The sequence below is a fragment of the Mesoplodon bidens genome (assembly GCF_964165515.1).
Source record: "Mesoplodon bidens genome assembly, chromosome: 7".
NCBI lineage: Eukaryota > Metazoa > Chordata > Mammalia > Artiodactyla > Ziphiidae > Mesoplodon > Mesoplodon bidens.
The window spans coordinates 91,380,466-91,405,506 of NC_138164.1; the positions used below are offsets into that span (position 1 = coordinate 91,380,466).

The window sequence follows — 25,041 nt, forward strand, 5'->3', positions numbered from 1 at the left end:
GCACCCACTGTTTTACCTTGGGAATACAGTTGGCCCTCCATATCTGTAGGTTCGGCCAACCAACTGCAGAATATGCGGTTACCAAGGGCTGGCTGTATGACACCATTTTATATAAGGGACTTGAGCATGTTTCCGTATCTGTGGAGGTCCTGGAATAAATCCCCTGCAGATACCGAGGGATGACTGTATGTATGTTTGCAGATGATTTGCAAATCTTTATTCTCCAGTCCCGACCACTCCCTGGATCTTCATATTCATATCCAACTGATTACTGGACAACTCCATTTCTATATCCCACAAACACCTTGAACTCAAAATGTGTCCAAATCTGAACTCATCTCCAATGTTCCACTGCTTTTCCTGCAATTTTTTTTTCATAAATGAAGCCCCGTACCTGGAATCAACTTCTATTTCTTCCACTCCCACACATGCAATCACCAACTGCTGCCTATTTTATCATTTAGCTACTTCAATTTCATCCTCTCTTCCCTCTACTCCTACTGATACTGCCCTAATTCATGCCTGTAGCATGTCTTACTTGGGCCATTACCATTCCTTCATACCAGGTTTACAGGCTGCCCACGTTAATACCTGCATCTCTTGTCCCTTCTCTACTTTTCCTCCTGCTGGAGACCTGGCTGGTTTACCTCTCTCCAGCCTTATGATTGACTTTTTACTTTCCATTTAATTTTTCCCTTTTCTCATCATCCTTCCTGGAATACAATATGACTGCCTTCGCTATCTTGCAGTCATGAGGTGACCTTAAAGATTAAAGTCTGCTACGAATGGTAGAACAGGAAGATGGAAGGAACCTAGAATGTTGACACCATTGGGCCACCTTATCAGTCCTGAGCTAGTTACCTCCTACTTTTCACAAGAGAAAAAAAAACCCCTAAGCTATTTAAGCTCCGGTTTATTTACATATCTGCCTCATCCTGATACATCAAGCTTCAGACAAATGAGTAAAAGGTAAGTGGTGCTCTGAAGGGACCTAGGAGCCAGAAATGGGCTTCGTTCCACCAAAAGCATAGTCTGACCAACTGTTAGATCCCTTTTCTGTGTGAATACACATTCTTGCCAATGAAATAAAATGCCTGAGGTTGTTATCAACTAATCAATCACACCTTAGTATGAACTAGAGACCATTCATTCAACATACTAAGAGAATGAATTCTGATGGAAGGATAAGCAAGCCTGAAGCATTCTGAGGAGCAAGGATTGGATGGGGTGGCAGGGAGATTTGGAACATCATGAGTACTCTGTGAACTGAGAGAGGAGAGGCCATTCTGAAAAAAGAAAGATGCAAAGAATGGCAAGGTATCCTGGCGCCAGCTTTAACTTCCAACGTTAACTAGTTTTAATTAAATCACTGCTTTACCGGGGAAGTTTATTTTTCAAAAAACCAGTGGGTTGATTAAAAAAAAAAAAAAAAGGATAGGCATAATAGATTTGGGAGCCTATTTAAAAAGAAATAAGCAGGAAAAACTACTTACTCCACTTCAGAACATTCTGACATGTGCCAGTATGAAAGACTAAGTTTGCCTTCATGGTCTCTGATGGCAGCTGCTTAATCCTGTATATACCTCCCTCTTACTACAGTTTTCCCTACAAAAGAACTGTTCCTGGGGGAATTAAGAGGTGGAGTACATGACAGAGTATCGTCAAAGCCAGGAAATGACTTTGAATGGGCCTCTGGCAATAGGCCAATGAGTTTTGATCTCCTCTTCCATCTTAAGAGCAAAGGCTTATTAATATTCGTTTATGGGAAATAGGCAATTATACAAAATACAGGATCGGAACCAAAATATGTTTTCAAAATGTGAGTTTTTGACACTTGGAGGATTTCATTCCAAACTCTCAATTATATAATTACAAAAAAATCCATGTTTTAGGGAAACATACTTAATCTTAACTTAAAATTCATGTCACTTATCACAAAGTTAGACAGTCAAGTATATAGAGGGGAAACAAAACAGAAGCAGTATTTACAAATTTAGACTACATGAGATATTGTGAAGAATCTTTTGTTAATAAGCAACACAATACATACTTTTACACACTACACTTCAAAAATGATGCATCTGTGAACAACATGACAAAGGTCATAATGTTGAAGACTTTAAATTCAAGGTTGGCAGAGTTGAAGACTAAATTCAAGGTCAAAGTCATACTGATAGACTTTAAATTCAAGGTTGTTGTGATGAAAACTCTAAATTTAAGGACAGATTGTCTAAGAAAGGACAACTAGCATTCAAGCTATTTAGTCAATTAGTTCCCTGTGAGTACAAAATATATAGGACTCACTAAATGGATTAGCCTAATTACAAACTCTGTTCATTTCTAAATAACTTATAAGTCTTTTCACAGAATCATTCAGTCACAGTTTCTCTCTATCCTTGTGTAGGTATTTCTGCTTCATTTAAAATCCTTATTCTACTCCCTCCCATTTCCATATTTTTATAAGTATAAAATATCTTTAAACAAAAAAAAGTCTGTTCCTTAGCTAGAGAACTATTCTCCCACTGACTTCCAGAAGAGGAAAAAAAGATTCCCATTTCCTCCTCTACCTCAAAAAAACTAAGCAAACTCAAACAATCCAGCTCCTAAAGTAGTGTCATATAGAACCCAGGTCCTGGCACAATATTTCATGCTAGTTTTCCTGCTATAAGCTGAGAACAATTTAGTTATTTACATTACTGAGAAATCTATTTAACAGGCTGATTCACCCCAGGGCTTCCATCAGCAGAGGCTTGCTAAAAAAGGCGAGAGCAGCGGCGTCTTCGAATGGGAACATCAAAGACTCTCCTCCGTCTCTCCTCCTCGTCGTCTTCATCAGATTCATCCATATCTGCCGAATCATCATCATCGTCTTCCTCCTCCTCCTCTTCTTCTTCCTCTTCCATCTCTTCATATTCATCAGGACCCATTTCCTTGAAAGAGAAAACAATCTTTTGATAAGAACTTCCATCATTTTTACTCTTATTTAATATAAATTCTCATTTACCTAGAATCTAAACAACTGGGCATGCCAAATATGATTTTTTATAGACTTCTCAGAGAATGTTTATAGATTTTTAAAATAGAATTTTATAGTCTTTTATACATTTTCATAATGCACATGCTGATGCAAATTCTAGAGTATATATTCTATCACAAGTTTTAAAATGCTCAATGTGGTTTTAATGGTAAATATATTTCATCAATATAGTACTTATTTTTTACATGGTGGTTGGTAATTCACACAATGTAGCAAACAGACCACTCCTAACAACCCAAGATAAAATTTTACTGAACTTATTAGTGTACTGAATAACAATTCTTTATTAACCTACATGCTTACAGAAAAGAGGATCTGAAAATATTACTAAGGTGTGACCTCTACTGGTAAGTTTTATGTACTGTCAACAGGAGGTCTAAGAGATTTCTATTGAGCTCCTAGTATAAAGACAATCGGCATCGGTAGCCTCTGCTTTTAAATTAATTTGTTGAAGGCTCTCGGAATAAGGCAGTAGTGATGTTGAACATCCAGTACATGAACATCTCCTGGGAACTTCAGTTCCTTTTAAGCAGTGTCTCTAATTGAGTCTTGACCCATTCTGATGTTGGTTTTCCCTCTTACACATTTGAAGACTCAGTGAGAGGACCTACTGTATTGGACGGAATCCTGAACGGCAAGGAGGACCTAGCTGGTAATGTGGCAAGTATTGGGAAACTTGGGATGTGAGGGCAGCAAAAGTCCTTCCACCAAGGCTTTTATGGCATTTGCATATGCAGCATCCCGCTACCCCGTGATCGAGTCTCTAACCACTCTCCCCTGTTCACTGCCCTCCAGCTACACTGGCCTCCGTGCAGTTCTTCAGACATACCAGGCACATTAGTGCTTCAGCACCTCTGTACTTGCTGTTCTTCTGCTTGGAACACCCTTCAACCACACATCCACCCAGCTCCCTCTACTTCTTTCAAGTCTGAACTCAGATGTCACCAAGGCCTTCCCTGACACATCTTTATATCAGAACAACCCAACAGTATACTTCTTAGCTCCCTTACTCTGATTTTTCTCCAGAGCCCGTATTACTACTTGACATAAGTGAGGAGTGTGTATTTGCTACACTTTGTCTCTTCCAACTAGAATGTAAATTCCAAGCCAGAGATTTTTTTTTTAATCTCCTCCACTTTCTTCTTTTTTAATTTTTATTGAGGCATAATTGACATACAACATTATATTCGTTTCAGATGTACAACATAATGATTCAATATCTGTATACATTACAAAATGATCCCCACAATAAATCTAGTTAACATCCATCACCTTACATAGTTACAGGGCTTTTTTCTTGTGATGAGAACTTCTAAGATCTACTCTCTTAGCAACTTCCAAATATGCAGTACAGTGTTATTAACCATAGTCGCCATGCTGTACATCACATCCCTGAAGGCAGAGATTTTGATAATATCGTTCACTGCATTTTCCCCAGCACCTAGTAGGTACTCAATAAATATCTGTTGAGCAAGCAAATTAATTAACGTGGGGGAAAGGAAATGTCCTTTAGAATTTGTCAAAGGAACTGTCACTTGGGATTTATTATAACACTAACAACAACAATCAGAGAAAATATACATAAATATATTTCATTACTTTTATCTTTTGATTTTTTAAATCTGGGAAATAAAGACTTTAAAATTCAGTAGAAGGTACAAAAGGGGGAGAGGATTAAAGCTTAGGAAATTCTGAAACATTAAATCCAGGTAGTATGATTATTAATTATCTTAAGGAAAAAAACAGAAAAACTGTTAAGGAAATCAATGTCGCTAAAGAGGGAGATTGCTGATGATCTCAGACAAAAGTGTACATATACAAACAGTAGATGGAAAGAGGAACACACAGACAAGAATGGAAATAAATAAGCAGCAGGAGCCTCTAAAGTGTCCAAACACCAACTACCTAGACCAAGAAAAGGCTTAAGACCAACCAAAAAATGTTTTATAGCAACATTCAAAGTATAAAGCAAAAGGAAGTATTAAGTATGATAATATATGGTTAGTGGACAAATAAGGGGAACAACTCAACTTCCATATCAAGAAAACTAATTTTTAAACAGGAAAGGTACAATACAAATAAACACAATACAAATACAATTCCCACTGCCTCTTTCATGTTGATTAGAAATAAGTCCAGAATTCTCATTTCATTTTATTGAGTTCTCATCCTCGAGAAAGAGAAAACATTTTCCACAAGGCAGTTCAAGATTTTATATGCTTCTTTGTGGTTGGGAGGAAACTAAAACTCTTAAGTAAGAACATAGTTAAGAGAGGGTTGAACATGTAATGAGTTTATTATTGTAATTTGAAATTATAAATTTAAAAATTTAAAACTTTAAAAAAGGAGTAATATTATAAAACTTCTCAGTTTTAATTTTTAACATGATAAATGTCATATAACTCATATAAGCAGGAGTTCTTTGGAGTCCTCAATAACCTTTAAGAGCTGAAGGGGATCATGAGACGGAAAAATCTGAGAACTACTGTCCTTAAGTAAAGACTACTCTATCCCCACCCTAACAAACATTAAAAACAAGCCTCAACAGGATCGACTGACCCAATAGTAACTTAACTGCACAAACTACCTGTGTGAACAAATGTCAACACTCTTTACACTTTAGGTCAGGAATATATAGCAACTTTAGGGCAAGGAATATTGCCATATATAGAGATTTTATAACAATAAAAGAAGCACTTCATTAAAAACATGTAACAATCCTAAACATATTTGCATATAATTAAAATACATGAAGCAAATTAAAAAGAGAATAAAAATTCAGAATTAAAAAAATAGACAAAACTGTAATTATAGTTGGAGATTACAACAATCATCTCTCAGAGAACACACACACATTAAAAAGATCAGTAAATATATAGAAGACTTGAAAAACAGTCAACCAATTTGACTTGCCATTTATAGAATTAATATTCCCCCAAATATCAGAATATACATTCTTTTCAAATACACAAAGATCATTTACCAAGATAGACCATAATGCTGGGCCATAAAACATTTAAAAATATTGAAATTATACACAGCGAATTCTCTAACCATAACAAAACTAGAAATCAATAACCAAAAGGTAACTGGAAAAGCTCCAAATGTTTGGAAATTCATACATTTCTAGAAAAGACATAGATCAAAATTAAATTACAAGGGAAATCTGAGAATATTTTGAATTAAATGTTAATAAAAATAATGCATCAAAATTTGTGAAATGTAGCTAAAACAGTGCTCAGAGAGAAGGTCTAAAATCAATAATTTAAACTTCTACCTTAAGAAGTAAAAAAAAAAAAAAAAAAAAAGAGCAAATTAAACCCACAGTAAGTGGGAGAGAAATAAAGATAACTCCAGAAATCAATGAAACAGAAAATGAACAGAGAGAAACAGTGAAACCAAAACTTGTTCCTTTAAATAATCAATAAAAGTGACACCCCCCTAGCTAAGATGATGAACAAAAGAGAAGATGTACATTACCAATATTAAGAACAAAACACTACATATAACTATAGCTCTTACAGCCATTAAAAGGATATCAAGGGAATACTGCAAATAACTTCTACGGAAATAAATTCAACATTTAGACCAAATGGACAAATTCCTTGAAAGACACAAAATTACTGAAAGTGAAACATGAAACAGAAAATATGGATATTAAAGAAATAAAATTCATATCTCAAAGCGTTCCCACAAAGAGAACTCCAGCCCAAGATGACTTCACTGATAATTGTATCAAACATTTAGGGATGATACCAATCTCATACAGAAATGGGGCTAGTCAAAAATGGAAGACTGTTATAGGAAGTAGCAAATTCACAGTATTGGAAATATACCACTGGGAGGGAAGCTAAACTTCACTTCCAAACCCAGGCTGTAGATTCTTTTCACCAGAAATACCACAAGTATAATGGCCTAAAGTCTCATCATCATCCTTCTCTTTCCAAACTGGAGTTGGGAATGGATCCACTCTAAGTCAGATTAATATCATGTCTATCCTCCCAGACTTACACTAGACCCACCCATCGGGGTCATCCCAGGAGCTAGAGGGCTTTTTTTGAACATTTGACACCTATGACTTGATGATATTCTGGGTATGCAATTCATAATTTATTCCTATTGTATAACTCAAGTGTCATAAGTTTCTTTAATCATTTTATAGCCTGTAAGGTTGGGGTTACTGCTATACCTGTCACCCTAGAAATGAGATTTCAAAAATACAACTAGTTGACTTAGGAAATGATCCCAAAGAGAGACTACTAAAAGTGCAAGTCTACCCATTAAATCTTCTTTGTAATGATTTTATAGGATATTTGTATTATTTTTTAAAATTGGGAGTTTTAGCAAAACCACTGTAAGAAATTGCTTTCCCAGTCTTAATGAAATAAAATAAAGGCGATTCTAACTGGTCTAGTGTGGTGATTCTCAATAGGCAACAAAACTGTTTTTGGAAACTGGAAAAGACACTGAAACTTTGAAACCAATAACTACTTTATATGATACTGTAATGGTGGATACATGTCATTATACATACATTCAAACCCACAGAATATGCAACACCAAGAGTGAACCCTAATGTAAACTATGGACTTTGGGTGATAATGATGTGTCAATGTAGGTTCACCAGCTGTAACAAAGGTACCACTCTGGCGGGAGATATCGATGATGGGGGAGTCTATGCATGAGTTGAAGCAGAGGGTATATGGGAAATCTCTGTACCTTCTGCTCAATTTTGCTGTGAATCTGAAACTGCTTTAAAAAATAAAGTCTATTTAAAACAAACAAATAAAAACAACAACAAAAACACAACAGTAGAGTTACTCTGATTGAAGAATCTGGAGCCTAGTTTACTTACTGTCCACCCCCCCCCAACATATTCACACATCTCCCCCTCCCCCCAAAGATATTTCCCTCAGAATCTCTAGGGTTCTCTGAAATACCATTTACAAACTATCTGTCTGGGTAATCAACAAAGACCCTCTGTGGAGTTCATTCTACAAAGTCATGTATAATCAGCACCAGAGGAAAATTTAACCTACCAATCGAGCTATAGACACCCTGAATGTCGGACATGCCATATGGAATCGGGGAATGGCAACATTAAAGATCTTGTCTTTAAAGTAAAGGAAATGGAAGGTATAATATCCTTCCATATAGCCTGATGTTGTAGAGAATGTGGTACAACTTGTATATTCATATACCCGGCCTGGGCTGATGATTGGAAATTCACCTGCAGAGAAAACAGTAACAATAAATTAAAGTAGAATACTTAGTTCTTCATTATAGCAAACACGATATGTCCTCTTTAAACTATATTAAAGAAAATGCATAATTAGAAAAAAATCTAAAAGGAACTATAAATAATGTTAATATTTTGGGATGGGATTATGAGTGTTTTGACATTTTTTTGTACTCTCCTAATTCCCTATAGTCTGTTGGGGGGTGGGGGGGGTGATATCCAGTAGAATGAAAATTAAAAAAGGAGAGGGGGGGCTTCCCTGGTGGCGCAGTGGTTAAGAATCTGACTGCCAATGCAGGGGACAAGGGTTCAAGCCCTGGTCCGGGAAGATCCCACATGCGGAGCAACTAAGCCCGTGTGCCACAACTACTGAGCCTGTGCTCTAGAGTCCGTGCGCCACAACTACTGAGCCTGTGCTCTGGAGCCCACAAGCCACAACTACGGAGCCAGCGTGCTGTAACTACTGAAGCCCGTGTGCCTAGAGCCCATGCTCTGCAACAAGAGAAGCCACTGCAATGAGAAGCCCGCGCACCACAACAAAGAGTAGCCCCCACTCGCCGCAACTAGAGGAAGCCCGTGTGCAGCAAGGAAGACCCAACGCAGCCAAAAATAAATAAAATAAAATTAATTTATAAAAAACTAATTTAAAAAATAAGGAGAGGCATTGAGGACACAATTTTTAAGACCCTGGTAATAAAAAGTGTCACATATTCTAGTTCAAACAGAGATAAGGATAATCTAAATGTTTAAATGTAGCAAGAGACTAAAACATAAAACTCTGAAGATGCATCTTAAGCATTTAGCCGAGACAAAATGGCAGTCACAAGGGAAAGGTTTTACACCAATAGACGAAATGACAGAGAAAGAATTACAGCTTTAATAAAATTCTTTAATATCCAGGAAAAATTCCTTAAAAACACACATAAATATGAATCTATTTGTGGCAATTAATTAAAACAACTTCAATTTAAACTGAATTCTACATATGCTTAGGACCAATAACAAAAGCGCATATCTTAAATAATATTATTTTCCTGAAGTACACATACAAAACGTGAAAAATCTCAGAAACTTATGATAATCATAATTTTTTAAAAAGCCAAATGTCAATGGTAATCAGAGGCTAGAGATGATTGACATCAAAAAACAATAAAATCTGTGCTACTAAGTTTAACATTTCTCCTGAAATTTCAAAAAGATGACCAATATGAAATTTATTTTCTCTTTCTTCCATACACCCTGTAACCCTACAGAATATGATAATGAATAATTATCCAGCTAAAAAAATAAAGCAGTTAAGAAGGAAAAGCAAGAAACCTGTGTAAACTACAGAACGGAAATTCAACCCCTGAATAATTGAGTTTGCTATAATTTTAGAAAAGTTCATGTTTCAGGAACTAAACTGATAAAATAATGACCTTTACACATTATATTTATGAAGCAAAATATTGTAGTTAGGAGAAGAATTCAGAATCTATGATATCTTTCACACTGAAACACAGCTATTAAAAAGATGCAGTCTTATCCACTAACTACATCATGCATTTGCCAAGCTATGTATCACATATATACTCTCCAAAATGTTTTAGAAGCAACTGATGTATAAACCCAAATCTTGGGACACATACCAACTACTCCAGGTCCTTGAACTTCTTCCACATCACCTTTAGCATTTGTTATTCTCCAGTAGCGACTGTCTAACTGACACGCCTTCTCAGGAAGTGCATCTTTTGACATTTCAATCCTGGAGAAGAGAATGGAGTGGTAGAGACACGTTGTTTTTTTCTGTTTAAGAGCTACAGTATTTTGAGCTGAGCCAGTGAAAGGGATTTCCAAAGGAAATTAAGAAACCCAACCCAAAGTCTGTGTAAATCATCTATTCCTGTAAGTTTGCAAAGATACTGGCCTAATTAGCTGGACTCCCCCACAGAAATGCTTTCATTCAATTTACACACTTGACTTTCATTTAGGATTAACAATAGAAAGGACAACATAAAAATTTACAAACACTGGTGACAACAATCTTTTGCTGTTCAAATAAAGACCAATGTGGGAAACACTTTCTAGAATATGGTGCCATGAAAAACTTCTGTTCTAAAAAATGGAGTCTTTTTTTTCACTACAAGGCTATACAGCCCTTTTCTCCATTAGCTTCTAGAAAGCTCAGAGCAAAATGTCACTATTTCGTGCATCTACTATTCAGTTACTGGGGTTATACCTTGACTCTGTTTTCCAATACTATTATTTCCCTCCTTTTTCTGAGACTCTGCTGACTCTTATTTTCATTTAGAATACTGTATAAGCACGTGTAGGTATTACTATTTTAAGCATATCTCAATCCTAGGCAGGATTAAATTAAATAATTAAAACAACATTCATCTGAATAGGTATAACTGGACATACCAAAGGCTTCATACAATACCAAAATCCTAGAATGCTTTCTGGTTAAGTATACATTATTATTATTTCTAGTATGTATATATGCATGTATATGTATTTTTAAAATATATATATCATAAAGTATTTAAAAATACATCTAAAAACAAAGCATTCTTAATCCCTTAGGGCAATGAGTTATCTTTACCTCACAGTACAGAGTACTTCTAATTAAAGTGTATTTAATATTTGTTTTTTATTTAACCAAATCCAGGGCTTGCTCAGCACTATGTCTAATATACAGGCTGTACTCAATAAATATTTATTACACTTTTAATTAAATATAGACAGGCAAGATAAAACTGAAATGCATCGTTTTATCTTGGGCAATTTCATAGCTTTCAGAACGCAATATAACTCTAATACTGATCTTTCATGATGATTACAGCTTAGTGGTCCACCTCTCAAAGTACCTGGCACAGAGGTTGATACAAACTCAAGGTGCTTTACAAACACTATATTGTAGAAAATTTGTTTGTTATCCACCTACCTCCACACTTTAGCAAGAAGCTGCCTTTCAGAATGTGTTTTTATATCATGTCAAATGGGGTGATAACAACACATCCATAAGGTATATCCCAAAAGGCGACCCCATTCAAAATTCTCACCTGATTCGGTATGTGAAGAAATAGTGGGGTGGATGTACAGAGCTAAGTTCTGGCAGAAACGATGTGGAAACGGAAACTGTGATATCCCCAGTCGTTGCTACACACTCTGCATCATGAACATATCTAGGTAATTTTAAAAAATTAAACATTTTTTAATCAACAAACGTCAATTCTGTAAGATAAAAGATTTAAAGATACAATGCAAAATAGTTTATATTTTACTTTATGATAAAAACAAATTTAAATCATATTTGGCACCTTAAAGGTATAGTTATTAAGCTTAAAAGAACAAACAAACTAGAACACCTTGAAGACTCTGAATCAATAATGATAGCAGTCAAGGTTCAACCAGTGGTTGACCAGTGGTTCAAATAATGGATCAGTAACTAACTTGGAAACTAAAAAGAGCTTATTTCAGTCTTTAGAGCTAAGGAAACTTTTGGAACATCTGAAAACCCAGCTATGCCCTATACACAGTGACTCTGAGAATAAAAATGTGTTAGTATTGTTATTCTGGAGGCCTCTAATGTATAATTAATGTATCATTTCTGCCAACTGGGCTACTGTGAACCAACCTCTAGTTCCATCTATAATACCTGAATGTTCCATTTAGAGATAATGACTAATATTTTCCAGGAGCTAATAGTTACTGACTTGCTATTCACAGTAAATCTGTTATTGGCAACAGCCTCTCACTCCACCGCCAAAAAAACCACAACTATGTAACTATTATAAAGCCACAGCTTCTAAATCAAAATCAGTTTTTTCTCTTCATTCTTCAAGATGAAAAAAATACTGGCTGTTCAACTGTTTGGATGTTTTGGCTTTAAAGTGAGAATAAAATAGTGAGATTTAAGATGAGAGGTTCTGTTATTAACCTTCATGGGAAACTTCATCTCATGATCTGTAACTGATGTTTTTTTCTGATTTATAATCATTCCAATCCATAAAGCCCCAAGTGAAATACCTGAAAATCTGGTCTCTGATGATAGGGAAGCCACCTGATACAACATTGTTGACATAAGAAGTAAACCAGTCAGTAAAAGTAGCACCTGTAAAAAAGGAAGGGAAAAAAAAAGAGAAAAGGACAAATAGTTTTTTTTTAATTTATACAGGAAACAAGGGGAAAAATGACAATTTCTCTATGCTTAATAGTGGTATCTAGTGATACCAAAACTAGAAAATTTATATATACCATTCTATTAATCCTTTATTAGGTAAATTTCTATCCTCAGTTCTATCAATCTTATTCCAAACTACCTTGCTAGGGAATCCTCCAACTACCTTCAAACTACTTTTTACACTTAAAACTAAATAGTTGACTTTTAAATTTTAATTTGTTCTGGTACAAGAATGAGAAGCCTTCTGTCTATAATTTCTGGAACATATAGAACAAAGGAGATATAGCTATGTCTAGGAAGAAACTACAGAAAAAGTATCAGCACCTATCCTCAGATGATCAGGGTACATCCCTGGTCCAGGCACATCCTGACTCATGCACAGAATTGTGGCAGAAGCCAGGCTCAGTCTGGACATCTAATAGGGGTATAGCACTGTGGAGTTCTGGGCATCAGGCCAATCCCAAAGTAGCCCAGTTGCATTACTACAGATTCAAATGTACAGCGGTCCTCCATATTCTCAGTGACCAGCTCAATGCAGAGAAGAATGACTGAGATAGTCCAGTCCAGGCCATCTATCCGTGACCTAGTGATTGGATCAATAACAAGTATTTACATGAATTATGTTGCCTCTTGTAGGTAATACCACATAACTTTCTCAGACCCCCATCATTTACTGTCAATACAGCTCAGTGCCTAACACATACTAGTCCCTTAATCAATGTTGTTTAATGAATTTCTTCATAATCTTGTTTCTATTAACCCAGTTCCTGCACTCTGCCACACTGAAAGTCAGATGCTAAATTTATAGTATGTATTTACTTATAATTCTATTTAGGGAATGACTGAAGATACAGTTTAAGCTTGAGTCTGAGAGTATACAGCTTTAAAATTCTAAAGGTATCAACTGACAGAAGGTAAACTACAATAGTTTACTCTTTCTTCAATGCCTATTAATGGCCCACTCTGACCCTTTATTTATTAAATGCTACTTTGTTCAAATGATCACTGATCATCTTCTATCCACTTTGAGCTAGAATTTAAGGGGCCACATGAATGTTTTTAAATTCATAGAAGGTACAATTTTCTGTTTTGAGAACTAGCAGTTTCCCTGCAGAGTTTAAAAAATCATTTTGTAAATTTCATGAACTAAAATGTTATGTAAGAAAAAAGACATTTCTTATGATTTACATTTAAAAAGAAATTGGCATGGTGTATTTTAATGTGCCTTAATTTATTACAACACATACTGAAGTGTGTTCTTTAAAATAAGGATAAAATTTTCCATGCAGCCTTCACCAGTAAACTTATCTGCACATAGATTCCAGTTTTCTTAAATATGTATTAATAATGCACTGAATATCAGGAGATTCCATCTTATGTTTTACCAAAAATTCCAAGAAAGTCAAACTTAGTTGAATTAAGATGTAATTTATATGTTCTACAGTAGTTTACCTTTTAAAGTAAGCCCATATCTTGCAGCTCCTTTGAGAGTATTGGGGTTTTATCAAGGTAGTGTAAAGGCAGATCAGATGCTTTCTCATCTTTCCTCCCAGCACTAACTTCCCACCTCATTTCTTCCAGTGCATCTCAAATCTTTTACTTTACTCTCTCATTCTAGGAGAAACCCCAACTCCAAGAAGAGTATTCTCAGACCTTAGTACTCTGCTGTAGTGGTGGGGTCTTCCACGCCATGTCAGACCAGCACCAAACTAAGACTAAGAAACTCACAGAGCCTAGCCGGCAGCTTATCTTAGAGCTCAGGCAGCCTTTAGTTTATAAACTGAGCAGCACCCCTGGACTAGAGCCAGGACGATCATGTTCTCAGAGTATGTGCCACCCAGAGAAGCCAAAGAGGGCAACGAGCAAGGGTGTAACCCCCAGAGGGTGCTTAACTTAGATACCATAGACCACAGGAATCAGGGTTAGCTGAAGGCTAGGAATCAAGCTTAAAAGTGTTTTATAACTGACTGTGTAGGGGTGAGAACTTCTTGATATTGTGAAGTATGCCACAAACCCAGAATATGCCGTAGTTTGAACACACAGAGACTTATACTCTGTTCAAGGTTCCATTTAGGAGATACAATTAAATACAGATGCCTTGGCCTGCAAGATTCTTTTACTATTAATATATAATGATGTTTAATATGTTCCAGAAATGCCTTTAAAAAGCAGAATGGATAGTCAGGAAGCTTCTCGTTTTCTTCTACGTGAGCAAAATCTAAGCAAAACAAGAATGGATGAACAGCAAAGGGGTGAGCTGCTCTTGAATACAAATTGAATTGTTCTCAAAATCCTATGAGAAATAGGCTTTTAAGGCCAAGAAAAACCCGGTGTGCCAAGCAATTTATAAGGCCCAGTTTATACTGGTCTCTGAAGACTGCTGGTCTGAGGTCTCTGGTGTGACATCAGTATTTTACTATAGCACTGGCACCAGAAGAGAAAAAGTATAGTTATTTTATGTATCTATATCTCTAATTATGTATTAATATGATCAATGGAAAATGCATGTGTGTGTAAGGGAACTATATACACATTCTTAGCAGTTCTATACATTTCACTGTTCTACAGCAGAATCCTAAGAGCACAAGGTTGTTTATGGCATGGCTTTTTTCCAAATGGAAACCCAAGTCAAATAAAGTACAAGGGCTATTCTAATGAGAACCTAGTTATAGTACTTTATGAACCAGCAAGCTTTAAGAAATACAAATATCAAATTGCCAGTTGATCAAGTAACAGAAAAGTTTTTACCAACTTAATTTTTTTTGACCAAAAAGAAGAGACTTTTCTCTTACCTATGATAAACATGTCAATAGCAGCTGGATTCCGAGCCATTTGGTCCTAGGTGAGAAAAAGAATATTGTAATCAAGGAAAATACATTTTACTTAATTCCCCATTGTTCACTACCTGTATCCTTCCCTGGGGACAAGACAAAACAGATAAAAAGAACTTAAGTGCTCTAACCAATACTCAGACATTCCTCACACTTTTCAGTTTCTGCTCTTATGATTTCTATATTTAGGCTCTTCCTATTAGTTACAATGAACTAATAAATTATCCTTCCAGAAAACAATTAGGACATTAAAACCGTGAGAAGACACATGGCCTATGAACCCAGAAGACAGGGCTTTGAATTCAGTCAAGGGACCTGAACAGTTCTAGATTAGTCTCTTCTCTCAGTAAATGGAGAGATCAAGTCATCATCCTACAACCTTACAGAGCTATCAAGTCAAAAATGAGATAAAAGATGTGAAAATGCTTAGAAAAAAAATTAAAAGCTATGCAAGCTCTTTAAATAATTTAAATGTTATATGGAGTCACATGTCTCAGATAACTATGAAAATTTTCTTTTACATAAATTTATTTATTTATTTATTTTTGGCTGCATTGGGTCTTCGTTGCTGCACGCGGGCTTTCTCTAGTTGCGGCGAGTGGGGGCTACTCTTCCTTGCGGTGCGCGGGCTTCTCACTGCGGTGTCTTCTCTTGTTGCGGAGCACAGGCTCTAGGCACACAGGCTTCAGTAGTTGTGGCACGCAGGCTCAGTAGTTGTGGCTCACGGGCTCTAGAGCGCAGGCTCAGTAGTTGTGGCGCATGGGCTTAGCTGCTCCACGGCATGTGGGATCTTCCCGGACCAGGGCTCGAACCCGTGTCTCCTGCATTGGCAGGCGGATTCTTAACCACTGTGCCACCAGGGAAGCCCCTGAAAAATATTTTCTATTTAAGTTCACATCTAGGCAAAAATGAAAGCAGAAGGTCTGCAACTGAGGAATGACTGAGAACTGAAGAAATAAGAATGAAACCAAATGCCATATTTTCTGTGCTTACATTAAAATCATAACAAAATCCTCTTTAAAAAGATCTACATTTTTCAACAACTCAAATACCTACTGAAGAAAGAGTTTAGAAAGTTTCTATTGCACTCAGAACTTGAATCCAAAGTGAATGATGATGGATGATGTCCAAAAGCTAAAGTTAGAAATTTATATTACAATTAATCACTTCAACAAAAAGCTCATTCATTTTTCTTTTTTTTTATAACAGCTTTATTGGAGTATAATTGCTTTACAATGGTGTGTTTCTGCTGTATAACAAAGGGAATCAGCTATACGTATACATATATCTCCATATCCCCTCCCTCTTGCGTGTCTCATTAGTTTTTCTTAAACTTAAAATGTCCTAATACAAATCACAGCTTCCCTCTGTACGCACAATAGCTTGCATTGTTTGTCCATTGGTGAAATTTTCTTTTAGCATTCCATGCCATTATACCAGAATATTAGACCTCTAGTTAGATCCGTCTATAATCAAATTGCATAATGCTCTATACCCATTCTACAACCCTGAAAATTCCTAATGCACATTTTATACACCCATCAGAACACATCTTAAAGGCACATTTAAACATGCTTCCTACTTACTGGACATTGGTAGAAGACTTCATTTTTGTTTCGGCCCTCCGCAGCTTCCACTGCTATGTACTGACTCAAACCAGTATGTATGCAAAAAGTTAAAGGTAGACAGTATTTCAGTCCCTGTCTCTGCTGGAAGCCTCCAGCAGCCGTGTCAACGTCTAGCAAGTCCTCAGAACGATAGTGATTAGACAGCGCCATGCTTCCCAACAACCTGAGAATATAGACTCAAAAATTTAGTCAACTGCATCTTTTTGATGAATAATAATTTCACATTGACAACTTTATAAGAACGATTAACATGTCAATTCTAAACCAGGAATACCCCAAACACTACAATTTCTGCATATATTAAATTCAAACTATTGAGTGGAAAGATTCTGATTTAAATTAAAAGCCTAAAAGTCTAAACTGTCTAAATGCCAACCTTTTAAAAATAGTTTTACTGCTTTCAAAAATCTATCTTGCCATAATTTGCCAGTGTTTTGCTATATATGTACATATGACTAATTTAATGTTTAATGTCCTCTCTGATACCTTTATCTTGATACAACCTTTAGCTTACACTATCCTACCAGGCAGTATAAATGGAAATCAGCTTAATCCTTGTTCAAATTTTCATAAACTTGGGATGTACAGGGTCTAAACTCATACGTATGAGAACAACACAGGTGTCGGTCCTTGATGAGAGTCTCATCCTAAGTCTCACTGTTTGGGCTGCGGGCAGATAAAAATCCCTGTGTTGGGGCTTCCCTGGTGGCGCAGTGGCTGGGAGTCCGCCTGCGGATGCAGGGGACACGGGTTCGTGCCCCGGTCTGGGAGGATCCCGCATGCCGCGGAGCGGCTGGGCCCGTGGGCCATGGCTGCTGGGCCTGCGTGTCCGGAGCCTGTGCTCCGCAACAGGAGAGTCCACAACAGTGAGAGGCCCACGTACAGCAAAAAAAAAAAAAAAAAAAAAAATCCCTGTGTTGAAATCATGATCTGTTTGTCATGTCAATTCTGAGCAACTCTTAGTATAGTTCTCTCCTGTTGGTTCTTGAAATATGAAAATTTTTCCATTTTGTCAAGTTTCAGCTTGACAGGAAAACAGAATGGAAAAAACCCCCAGTGATTTAGGCTTATCTAGTCCTAACTGCCCAATATTTGACTTCTGAATACTACCTTGTAACCTCAGTATGACCACCTCCTAGATTCCCTGTACTCACTCAACTCTGATCTGAAATGGTAACAGAGCCTCATATCGTTCTTCACACACAAAGAGATACCAAGTTCTAATAAGAACAATGCAAAGTTCTCCCTAAATTCCTATCAGTATGTCACAAGTGCAATGTCTCTGAAGTACCTTAATTTCATGAGGGAACAAAGGGAGTAGACTCATTCGAAGCACATAGCTTTAAAAACTGTGAGTAAATTTGAGAGCTACTGCATGGTCTGCTTTTACCAAAAGGTTCCACAGTGAATACTTCATATCGTTTAGAAGTAAGTTTAAAATAGGTCATTCAATTATGGACTATGCTTGAATAGGACAAAACTAATATTTTCTTTAGTTAAGTGTATGTAGCTCTGAACAAATTACTTTTAACATGTATGATTCATAGAACTTATATCAAGCTCTCTAAAATACTTTACTTGGCCTGTAACAGGATAAATACTTCAAGGATTTGGAATAGGTTTAATTAAATTTTAGTCAAATTATACTCCCACACACATCTCCTCTCCTGTCCTGTAGGCCCACCCCAACCATCTCAACTGTAAAGATGTGTTGATAGAAACCATGTTTTTGAGACATTATCTATTTTGGTAAAATCAAATTCAAGCTATAGATTTTGTCTTATGGATTGTTATAAGGAACAGGAGGAAATTCTTATACTTTTTAATCTGTTAAGAGTAACTACAAATACAATTTGTTTACATTCTAGAAAATAACTTGTATCATTAAAAGTAACTCAAACAGTGAACATCTCACCCAGGAACCACTAACTTCTGCCCATTGTGGATACGATATGAACATCGATAATCATCAGGAAGCTTGCAGCCAATCTGAGCTTCCACAGCATCTAGGTCTTCCTCTCGAGCACCCTCTGCAGATGCACAAAAAAGCAAATTATCAAGAAACCATAAGCCTTAAATCTAAGAAGAAATGCAATCCATCTGCTAGCCAATGATACAATCTTAGAGCAAGTGAATTCTGTCCAAAATGTACTTGCTGAAATACAGGGAAATGAACTGAAAATTCACAGAAATATTATATCACTTTAGATTAGCTCTGACGTTTGAAGCACTGAGGAAGCAAATTTCTCAGTTTCCTCTCCATGGGGAAAACACTGGCACTAAGCAAAATATGGAACGGCAGGCACCAGTGAAATCCACAATAGTTTTTTCACAGTACAATACAAACTTTAGAGCATATCTCATTTTTCTTAATCTAATATACTCAAATTTCTCTATTTAAAAAACTCTCCAGAAGTTCTCTAAATGGATGTTGTTCAAGAGTCTTAACCTAGTCTCTTAATGGGAAATATAGGTGTAGGTTCATGCTGTGAGGAGGCCATTACCTTGAATTTGATTTTCATGTTTATAAGCTTGCCATATATTCTAGCTTTAAAAAGCAGTAATTACAAATACTAAGAGAAGAGATTCACTCCCAGCAATGGCCCACCAGGTTGTTGGACCAAACATTGTGCTGAGAACTAGAAAAACTGAACAACAGAAAATTGGTTTCAAGGCTTTTGGAGAACCTCAAAGACAGTGAGAACTGGCAGGGTTGGGGTGGGGGGAGGTTGGTCCAGAAGAACAGGGAAACTGAGAGTTTAGCCAGGGCTTTGGAGCCACCTTGTCTCTGAGACAATTGCCACTTCTGAAAGCAAACATGAGGCTGAGAGGCCGAGAAGATGAGCAAAGCTTTCAGCAGTACCACAGGGTTGAGAGAATTTTCCAAAATTGATGAAAACATCAAACCATAGATTTAAGAAGCACTATAACCCCATGGAGAATAATTACAAAGAAAATCATTATCTAGACACATTACTGGAAAACTGCTGAAAATCAAAGACAAAGAGAAATCTTAAAAGCAGCCAGAGAAGGGGAAAAGCCACAGTCGTCTTCAGAAGAACAACAATAAGACAGCTTCTTAACAGAACAATAGAAGCTGGAAGAATGGTCTCTTCAAGTGCTGACTAGAATTCTATATCCAGTGAATATATACTTCAAAAGTGAAGATGAAATAAATATAGTTTTTGACAAAAAAGAAAAATCTGAAAATATTCAGCAATAGCATTCCCTTTTTAAAAACAAAACAAAACAAAACAAAACAAAAAGGAATTCTTCAGGCAGAAGAAAAATTATCCCAGATGGAAACATGAAGATTCAGGAATAAATAAAGTACAACCAGAAAAGGTAAATATGCAGATAAATCTAAAATAATATTGAACATGTAAAATAATAATAATGTTTTCAAGGATATAAAATATGTTAAAAACTAAAATCACAAAACTATAATACAAAAGACAGGAGGGAGGTAACTGAAATTGAAGTATTCTAAGGTTCTTTCATTGTTCAGGAAGTGGTAAAAATACTAATTTACAATAGACTTTAAGTCAGAGATACATGTTTTAATCTCTAGGCTAATCACTAAAAAAAAAGTTAGATAAATAAGAAAGGAAAGGGAGTATGGAATAAAAGATAATTAAGAAGAATGCAAAAAAGGAATACCTGCTCAGGTGGCACCAATATAAAATAGAAACATGGTATATTTACACTCAAATGTATTAGTAATTACATTAAATATAAACAGACTAAATAATCTAATTAAAAGACAAACAGACCAGATGAAAAACAAAACACAATCATATACAAGAGGGATATCTTAAAGATGTAGATACAGAAAAGAAAGCTAAAATAGCTCTACTAAAATCATACAAAATAGACTTTAAGGCAAATAGCATTATTCGAGGTAATGGAGGACTTTTTGTAATGGCAAAAAGGTTAAATTCACTACACAGGTATTATAAGTTTAATTTTGTGCATCTAATAACACAGCTTCAAAATATATTTTTTTAAATGACAGAATTAAAATGGAAAAAAAATATATCTGTAATCATAATGGGTGTATTAGTTTTCTACTGCCACAATATTAGCCGCTTAAAATAACACTCATTTATTATTTCACAGTGTCTGTAGGTCAGAATTCTGGACATGACTGAATTGGATCTTCTGCTCAGGTCCCACAAGGCTGAAATCATGGTGTTAACTGGGGCTGCTAGTGCACCTTATGCATCTTTTGCTTGGGGTTCTCTTCCAAACTCACTGGTTGTTGGCAGAACTCAGTTCTTTGTAGTTGCAGGATTGAGGCTCTCTACTCTTAGAAGCCACCTGCCATTCCTTATCACCTGGCCCTCTCCACAACGTGCCAGTTTGCTTATTCATGACCTGTAGGAGATACACCCAGGCTTTGAATCTCTCTGACTTCTGGAAGGGCCCAGTTCCTGTTAAGGGCTCACCTGATTGGGTCAGGCCTGCTCAGGATAATTTCCTTTTTGATTAATGATTAATTCAAATGCAACTAATTTGGGACCTTCATTACATCTGTAAAACCCTTTTGTCATCTAATATGACCTAATCACAAGACAGAAATCAATTATATCCATTGTACAACTCACACTCAAGGGGAAGCTATCATTATACCAGGCACGTACCACGGTGGGTGAGAATCTTGGGACCTATCTCAGAACTCTGCCTACCACAGTGAGAAATTTTAACATACCTCTCTCAGTAACAAACAGAACAAGGAGACCAAAAACCTCATTAAGAGTACAAAAGATGTGAACAAGATCAACAGTTTTGCCTAATCATATATATAGTACTAAATGGCAAGAATGGCAGAATATACATCCTTTTCAAGTATACACGGAACATTTGCCAAGATAAATTAAATGCCGGACCACAGAACAAATCACAATAAATTTCAAATGACTGAACTCATATAGAGTATGTTCTCTGATCATAGTGGAATTAAAATATAAATTACATTAAAAAGATTACTAAAAAAGCCCCCGATGTTTAGAAATCAAGCAATACATTTCTATATAATCCATGGGTCAAAGAAGAAATCACAAAATATTTTGAACTGCATGTAATGAAAATACAGCATATTAAAACTTGTGGGATGAAGTTAAAGCTACGTTTAAAGGGAAATTTATACCCCTAAATGTATTTGAAGAAAACCAGGAAGGCTGAAAAATCTATGATCTAAGTAATCATCTCAAGTCAGGAGAAAAGTGACAGTAAACTTAAAGGGAAGTAATCAGAGAAATTAATGAAATAAAAAATAAGATATTAACATAGAGAGGATTAACAAAGGCAAAAGTCAGTTCTCTGAAAAGACTAATAAAACTGATTAGCCCTTACCTAGCAAAACTGATCCAGAACAACAGAGAGAAAGCACAAATAATACAAGAAATGGAAAGGTGAAATCACCAGAGATCCAACAAGCATTACGAAGAGGATAATTATGAAAAACTTTATGGCAATAAATTAGAAAATGTAGATGAAGTAGACAATTTCCTAGAAAAACACAACTTATCAAAACTGACAGGAGACTAGGTAGAAAATCTGAGTAGTCCTAAATCTGATAAAGAAATTGAATCCTTAATTTAAAACCTTCCCACAATGAAAACTCCAGGATTGAATGCCTTCACTGGTATACTCTACTAATCATTTAAACAAGAAATAAGACCAAGCTTACATAAACTCTTCCAGGGAACAGAAAAAGAGGCAACACTTCCCGACTCGTTTACAAGGCCAGCATCATCTTGATACCAAAACCTGACAAGAACATTGCAAGAAAGGAAAATTACAGGCCAAACTCTCTCATGAGCATAGATGTAAAAACCCCAAATACTAGCAAATCAAGTCCAACAATACATAAAAAAGATAATACATTCCAAGCAAAGTAGGTTTATTCCAAGAATGCAAAATTGGTTTAACATTCAGAAAATCAATCAATGTAATTCAGAGCATTAACAAAATGAAGTAGAAAAGTCATATGATAATGACAAGGCTGGAAAGGCATTTGATAAAACTCAATTATCTGTTTAAAACACAAAAACAAAAAACCCTTTTCCCAAACTAGGATCAGAAAGGACTTTCTACAAGGTGCTAAAGAGTGTCTACTAAAAATCTACAGCAAACAACAGCTTTCAAGGAGAAATGTTGAAAGCTTTCCCTCTGCAGTCAGAAAGATAAGGATACTCACTATTATCATTTCTATCCAACACTGCACTGAAGGCTCTAGCCAGTTCAATAAAGCAAGAAAAATAAAGAAATGACATATAGGGATTGGAAAGCTAGAGATAAAACTATCATTCTACATCCTTAAAGAAATGCAAATTAAAATCACCACTACACACCCACTAGAAGGGCTAAAATAAAAAGAAAGACAACATTAAAGTGCTAGTAGGAATGTAAAGTGGTAAAACCACTTCGGAAAATTAACAGTATCTTCTGAAGTTTAATACAAGCACACTATACAACCCAGCAAACGCAATCCTAGATATTTACCTGATAGAAATAAGCTCATATGTACATCAAAAATGATTTACAGCATTATTTGTAACAGTCAAAGACTAGAAACAACCCAAATACCCAACAACAGTAGAATGAATGTATAAACTGTGGTCTAATCATATAACGGAGTATTTATACTGTAACAAAAATGAACAAAATACTGTTACACACAACACTGCTGAATCTCACAAATGAAACAGAAATAATTCACGCAAAAAACATACTTAATCGTGTCAATTATATAAAGTTCAAAAAGAGAGAAAACTACTCAGTGGCATTAGCAATCAGGACAGTGGTTACCCCTGAGAAAGACGTAGGGTTCTAGGTACACATAATTATTCTACTTCTTGACCTGACGGGTGTTACAATGGGCATGTTCACCTTGTGACAATTCACTGAGTTGTACACTTATGATCTGTGCACATTCCTATAGGTTGGTTAACATCACTAGTGATAGGCTGTGGATATCACATACCCCCAGCTATGTGATGAGACACCACACCTCGCTGGTAACCTGAAAACACATTACTCCAGTCTAATCGTGAGTAATACTTTAGACAAAGTCAGTTTGAGGGACATTCTTCAAAATACCTGACCAGTACTCCTTCAAACTGTCAACGGTGTGAAAGACAAAGAAAGACTGGGAAGTGTCCACAGACCAGAGGACACTAAGGAGACATGACAACTAGATGCAATGTAGTATTCTGGATTGGATGCAGGAATTGAAAAAGGATTCCACTGATGGAAAATCTGGTGAGTTCTGAATAAAGTCTAGAATTTAGTTAGTAGTAAGGTGCCAGTGAAGACTTTAGTTTGACAAATGTCCCATGGGTTGGTACGTTAGGGGAAACTGAAACTGGGTGAGGGGTGCACAGAAATTCTCTGTACTATCTTTGCAACTGTCTTGTAATCTAAAATTAGTACAAAATGAAAAGTTTATTTTTTAAAAAGTTCAATACAAAAGAAAACAAGCTGAATAGCTGCCTGAACCAGGAGGTGAATGAGAAAAAAAACCACTAATATTTATATAGTTAGTGCTACACGTTGGACATTTAACATGTAACATTAAGAAACCAAGAATTTCTTGAAAAGAGAGAGCAAGGCAGAAAAAAAAGTAAAATAACAACAAGCAAACATGGCAAAAGATAAATATAAGGAAATACATTTAGAGGGGCATCCTACTATAATAGAATTTGGGAGCCAGACAGACCAGGGTCAAATCTCAGCTCTACCAATTACAGCTGGCTTTCTATATCCGGATGTGGAACTCAAGGATACAAAGGGTCAACTATGAGACCTGAGCATCTGCATATTTCAATATCCTCAGCAGGTCCTGAAACCAATGCCCGGTGGATACCAAGGGATGACTAGACTGACTGTGATCTCTGGCAAGTTATTTCATCTCTTTAATCCAGTTTCCTCATCTGCAAAACAGAAGATAATACCACCTACCTAAGAGAATTACAGTGAGGTTTAAATAAGCTTCATGTGCTTAATAAAGTGCTTTCCTGGCATACAATAAGCGTTTATGTACTTCCCTTGCCCCCAGCCTATTTGTATGCGGAAGAAGTGAAAAGGTTACTAGGAGCCAAGAAACCTAGATTAGAGTTCTATCTCTGTTACTCACT

The 25,041-nt window shown here is 36.1% G+C and overlaps 1 protein-coding gene across 4 annotated transcripts in view; it reads right to left on the reverse strand.

Annotated features, from left to right (window-relative positions):
• Positions 1 to 1,805: 1,805 nt before the first annotated feature.
• Positions 1,806 to 25,041, reverse strand: part of FBXO3 (F-box protein 3) — a 32,237-nt gene continuing 9,001 nt past the window's right edge. Inside the window, exons 4-12 of one of the 4 annotated variants that reach the window (XM_081241352.1) lie at positions 18,816 to 18,930; positions 16,859 to 17,063; positions 15,234 to 15,279; positions 12,288 to 12,372; positions 11,321 to 11,443; positions 9,905 to 10,020; positions 8,077 to 8,267; positions 4,310 to 4,500; positions 2,821 to 2,930 (exon numbers count right to left, since the gene is read on the reverse strand). In XM_081241352.1, coding sequence (XP_081097478.1) covers positions 4,357 to 4,500; positions 8,077 to 8,267; positions 9,905 to 10,020; positions 11,321 to 11,443; positions 12,288 to 12,372; positions 15,234 to 15,279; positions 16,859 to 17,063; positions 18,816 to 18,930 — 1,025 coding nt within the window. In that variant the 3' untranslated portion in view covers positions 2,821 to 2,930; positions 4,310 to 4,356. Of the gene's footprint in view, positions 2,931 to 2,964; positions 4,501 to 8,076; positions 8,268 to 9,904; positions 10,021 to 11,320; positions 11,444 to 12,287; positions 12,373 to 15,233; positions 15,280 to 16,858; positions 17,064 to 18,815; positions 18,931 to 25,041 lie in introns of those variants that run through there. The other 3 variants (XM_081241353.1, XM_081241350.1, XM_081241351.1) reach the window with 3 other exon arrangements.